Source organism: Otolemur garnettii, unplaced genomic scaffold (genome assembly GCF_000181295.1).
Source record: "Otolemur garnettii isolate 467f Iridium unplaced genomic scaffold, OtoGar3 scaffold00094, whole genome shotgun sequence".
Lineage (NCBI taxonomy): Eukaryota > Metazoa > Chordata > Mammalia > Primates > Galagidae > Otolemur > Otolemur garnettii.
The window spans coordinates 1,189,851-1,195,537 of NW_003852489.1; the positions used below are offsets into that span (position 1 = coordinate 1,189,851).

Here is a 5,687-nt window from a genome sequence, read left to right on the forward strand (position 1 = left end):
CGGGCTGGGGATTCGAACCCGCCACCTTAGGTGTATGTGGCTGGCGCCTTAGCCGCTTGAGCCACAGGCGCTGAGCCTAAAATTAAATTTTTTAAAAAATCATTACCTCAGCCTTTCTATAAAAATAGGGATAATGATAATAATTACAGTCATCTGGAGTATTATATATTTATAGCATGCTTGGCTCAGAACAAGTGCTATCCGAATGTTAGCTCTAATTGTTCTTAGTCCTTGGACAGAGAAGTTGGTGGATTTTTTTATGTTGTACAGACCTGTACAACTTTTCTGGAGGCCAATTTGATAGTACCTGCCAATTTTTATTTATTTATTTATTTGAGACAGAGTCTCACTTTGTTGTCCTTGGTAGAATGCCGTGACATCACAGTTCACAGCAACCTCAAACTCCTGGGCTTAAGCAATTCTCTTCCCTCAGCCTCCCAAATAGCTGGGACTACAGGAGCCCACCACAACGCCTGGCTATTTTTTGTTACAGTTGTCATTGTTGTTTAGCTGACCCAGCCTAGTTTCGAACCTGTCAGCCTCAGTGAGACACAGTCTCACTTTATAGCCCTCGGTAGAGTGCCATGTTGTCACAGCTCACAGCAACCTCCAACTCCTGGCTTAGGCAATTCTCTTGCCTCAGTCTCCTAGTAGCTGGGACTACAGGCACCCGCCACAATGCCCAGCTATTTTTTTGCGGCAGTTTGGTGGGGGCTGGGTTTGAACCCACCACCCTCGGTATATGGGGCTGGCACCCTACCCACTGAGCCACAGGCGCCATCCAAAATAGACTACTTTTACTTTGGACTATTTTGAAGTATTAATATAATTTTTTAAACATTGTTGTCAGGCATTTTGTTTGTTTGTTTTAATAGCTGAATGGAAAGGGACAAGAGAAAGTTCTAGAAATAAAAGCAGCCAAAGCCTATCTATTAGTCTCGGTTTACCCATAGGCTTTAGATATACATCTCCTAGATATGTGAGAGAGCAGCTTTCAGTATTTTACATCCCAGAAACTAGTAGTATGCTGTGAAATAATATTTAGAGTCAAGGGACCCAGAGCTGAACTAAGCCAGGCAACTGTTTTGGGTATTCAAAGTTTTAGGAAACCAAATGATCCTCAACCTGAATCAGACACTCTGTCCTCCTAACTCCCACTGCCAGCCCTCACGGACATTTTGTTATTATCTATCTATTTATATCTATATCTCTATATACATATGTATTTGTTTTAGAGACAGATTTTCACTATGTTGCGGAAGCTGGACTCAAACTCCCAGCCTCACCTGCCTCAGCCACCCAAGTGGCCGAAACTACAAGCGCAAATCACATCTGGCCAACTCACAGACATTTTGGGGGGAACTTTATTAGATATCCAAGAAGACATTACCTACAGTCGGATGACACAAAAACCCATCTCTAACATTTGATCAGGTATTAAATGCCACAGAGAGTTGAAAGTGTGAGGGAGGAAAAAATATACTTTGTTTCCTTACACAATGATACTGAGTTTCCCATTCTGCCTGGCAGCCATCCAAACCAGTTCCTGCAGACTGGCTCCTGTGAAACCCTCAGGAATAGGTTGAACTGTGTCCCCTTAAAATTCATACGTTAAAGCCCTAACCCCCAGTACCTCAGAATGTGACCAGAGGGGCTCTAAAGAGATGATTAAGTTACGATGACTCCATTAGGGTACATCCTAATCCTATCTGGTGTCCTTGTAAGAGAGAAAATTTGAGACACCAGAAATGCACATCCACAGAGAAAAGACCATATGAGAACACGTCTACAAACCAAAGTGAAAGGTCTCAGAAGAAACCAAACCTGACAACACTATGATCTTGGACTTTCAACCTCCAGAAGGTAAGAAATAAATTTCTTTCTTTCTTTCTTTTTTTCCTTTTTGCAGTTTTCGGCCGGGGCTGGGTTTGAACCCACCACCTCCTGTATATGGGACCAGTGCCCTACCCTTTTGAGGCACAGGTGCTGCCCAGAAATAAATTTCTTTCAATCAAGCCACCCAGGCTCGGTGCCTGTGGCTCAAGCGGCTAAGGCACCAGCCACATACACCTAAGGTGGTGAGTTCGAATCCCCAGCCTGGGCCCGCCAAACAACAATGATGGCTGCAACCAAAAAAATGGCCGGGCATTGTGGCGGGCGCCTGTGGTCCCAGCTACTTGGGAGGCTGAGGCAGGAGACTCGCTTGAGCCCAGGAGTTGGAGGTTGCTATGAGCTGTGATGCCATGGCACTCCACCCAGGGGGATAGCTTGAGGCTCTGTCTCAATAAAAAAAAATAAAAAATCAAGCCACCCAGTCTACAATATTTTGTTACAATAGTGTTAGCAAACTAATAGAGGCGTCTCCAAGCAAATGGGAGAACTTCCTCCTCCCAGGGAATTTAAGAGAGGACCTTTAAGAGCTCCATGTTAGAAGCCCAGGTTCAGATTCTGGGGACTCAAAAGAATAGAATATGAGGAAGGAAATGGCTGTGGCATAGAAGTGTGGTCATGCCCCTCAAGCCTCAAAGGTTATTTCTCAGGATTTCCACAATGTGGCTCCACTTTCCCTCAACAGACTTCCCTCCGTACTCTCAGCTCTCCCAAGAGAATCCTTTGGCTGGTCAGACTCATCTCTTTACCATGCCAGGTCAGCTTATGCCTGCCAACTGTGCTTTGGCCACCTAACATTTCCTACCCATCGTTCAAAGTACTGCTGTATTCTTTGACCATTTTTGTTCCATACCAATCTCTCCTTTCTCAACAATTTTCTGTGCTTAGCAGCATAACCTGGTCTAACTATTCAGTCTAATTGCTTGCATCACAGAACATACAGAAGCATGAAACTAGTATTTTGGTCTACTCCAACAAGATTAGGTACCTCTGGGAATAAAGACTATGTTTTCTTCTATAGCTCTGAAGAAAAGTGAATCCATCAAGGAAAGACAGAATGATTGTGACAACAAAACCAAAATTTTTCCAATTCAGTTTTACCTGAAGTTTCCCCACATTTACCACTGAAGCCAACTGCAGAGGAATTTCTTGCCATATGCAATGTGCACCTGAAGCATTTAAGAGGAAGTTACCTGTCATTGTGCTGTTATTATTACTTATAACAGTTTTCACAGTTTGTTTTTGACATTGTTAACTTCATTATAAAGCGTGTAATTCCTTGGGAATGGTATTCAGAGAAGTTAAAATGTTTTAGAAAAGAATGTAATTCTCAGATAATTCATTAATTGAAGTATAACTGTAGTTTAGCTAGCTGCAAGTTATTAACTCATTAGGCAGGGGGCAGTGCAGAAGGTAAACTTAATAGAACAGAATACAGTCCTTACAGTTGTAATATTTATTTATTTATTTATTTTATTTTATTTTTTTTTTTTTTGAGGCAGAGCCTCAAGCTGTCCCCCTGGGTAGAGTGCCATGGCATCACAGCTCACAGCAACCTCCAACTCCTGGGCTCAAGTGAGTCTCCTGCCTCAGCCTCCCAAGTAGCTGGGACCACAGGCGCCCCCACAACGCCTGGCTATTTTTTGGTTGCAGCCGTCATTGTTGTTTGGCAGGCCGGGCTGGATTTCAACCCATCACCTTAGGTGTATGTGGCTGGCGCCTTAGCCACTTGATCCACAGGCGCCGAGCCACAATTGTAATATTTAAATAGTCCCTGAATTGCGGGGAAAATAAAGACCTAGTTCACAGTCAATAAAAAGAAAAACGAACTTTTTGAAATTTGGATTATTTCAAGTTGTCATTTAAAACAGCTGAATGTTGGGCGGTGCCTGTGGTTCAGTGGGTAGTGCGCCGGCCCCATATAGCAAGGGTGGCAAACGCAGCCGCGATGGAACTGCAACAAAAAAATAGATGGGCATTGCGGTGGGCGCCTGTAGTCCCAGCTGCTCAGGAGGCTGAAGCAAGAGAATCACCTAAGCCCCCAGGAGTTGTAGGTTGCTGTGAGCAGTGTGATGACACAGCACTCTACCAAGGGCGATAAAGTGAGACTCTTGTCTCTACCAAAAAAAAAAAAAAGTTGAATATTATTAATAAATCATACCTTTTATGATTTGAGACACTCAAACATGTAGTCACTGTTTCAAACATAAATGTTAGGAATCTGACATGCTTTGCGGAAAGGAATCATCAACAACCAAGGCAAGCAAGAGAAAGTAGCACAATTCTGGAGTTAATTCACTGTAATTGAAGCTTAAAGATTAAATTTTTTTTTAAAGCCCCAAATATATCAGTCCAAGATACAAATCTGAACTGGAATGACCACATCTCACCATCTTACTGAGACAACTTGACTAACACATCAGCAATGCATACTGTTTGCTCCTGAATACTTAACCTCAGTGCATTGTTTTAATTCCCAAAAACATGTAAAATTATTTTGAGTTTCTCAATTCCCAGTCCAAAAGGACCCAAACACATATTTGAGTGAACCCCCCAAACACCTGGTTGAATGCAGAATATCCACCATTAGTCTCAGGGGATACCAGGCACAAGAGAACTAAGGTGGGACAACACACTCGTTATGTGTAAAACATGACTGGTCTCTGTCCGCTTGGGTCTGTCTCCTGCACCTGACCCTGAACGCCACCAAAGATAAGGCCAGGTCTCCACTCAAGAGTACCATGCGAACGGAACAGTAACACAGCGCCCAGCTAAGTGAAGTGTTGCTCCACCAAGGGTGAAATAAACACCGGCCCTGCCTAAACCCATCAGGGTTGCTTCTAGTGTGGTCCACATGTGATCAGAAGCATCGCGGGAAAGATGCTCGTTAAAATTCAGATTCTTGAACTCTGTACTTTACTTGACCAGTCAAGATCTCGGGGTTCACTAACGTGCATTTTCACACTCCCATTCTATCTCCTGCCCTTTCCTCGCCCCCAGCCCCATCGCAGTCTAGCGGCCAGAGCAGTCCCCGGCGTGCGCAGGTGCATCCCCGGCTCGCCGCCCCCGGCGTCCCCAGCCCGCACCGCGCGCACCTGAGGCAATCGTTGTCTCTCACCAGGCGCGCGCTCTCCGCTGGGGGCAAGAGCCCCCCTTCCAGGTAAAGGCCGAGGAGGGCCCCAGAACTGAAGCCGAAGCGCTGTCGGATGAGACTAATGAGATCCGTGACAAATCGGCATCTGTTCAAATCCACTAGAAGCCAGAAGACCGTGCAGTGCGGGGTAGCTGGCGGCGGGTAATCAAATTGAAGCCGTAGCCTAACCGTCTCGGAAGCTGCCATCTTGCTCGGTCATCGACGGAAGCCGAGAGATGCCACAGGACTACGGAGAGGCGTGCTCGGGCGGCCCGCCTCCACGGCGCCGGTTACGTGTGCCGCCTACTGGTGGCCAGCGGCTACTGCAGGCGTCATCCGCGGCCACGAGTCCGAGCGCGGCCAATTTCGCTCAATTTGGTTCCAGGCAGGGCTAGGGAAGGGTGTAAAGGAGATACCTTCATTCCGTTCCTAGTTAGCACCGTGCAGAGTCTAAATTTAGGAAAGTCCCTGAATAAGCAAGCCCTTCTCCTCAGCACCGATAATTTGCTTGTACACGTACAGGTAAAAGATTTTTACAAAACAACTCCGAGGGCTCGGTGCCTATAGCTCAACCGGCTAAGGCGCCAGCCACGTACACCTAAGGTGGCGGGTTCGACCCGGACCCGCCAAACAACAATGACAGCTGCAACCAAAAAAAATAGCC

The 5,687-nt window shown here is 45.8% G+C and overlaps 1 protein-coding gene across 3 annotated transcripts in view; it reads right to left on the reverse strand.

The window, feature by feature from the left end:
• The window catches only part of COIL (coilin), a 19,290-nt gene extending 14,035 nt beyond the window's left edge, over nucleotides 1-5,255 (reverse strand). For all 3 annotated transcript variants that reach the window (XM_012808761.2, XM_023516631.1, XM_023516630.1), the window contains exon 1: nucleotides 4,986-5,255. In XM_012808761.2, the coding sequence (XP_012664215.1) occupies nucleotides 4,986-5,230 (245 nt within the window). In that variant the 5' untranslated portion in view covers nucleotides 5,231-5,255. The remainder of the gene's footprint in view (nucleotides 1-4,985) is intronic.
• Nucleotides 5,256-5,687: the final 432 nt, after the last annotated feature.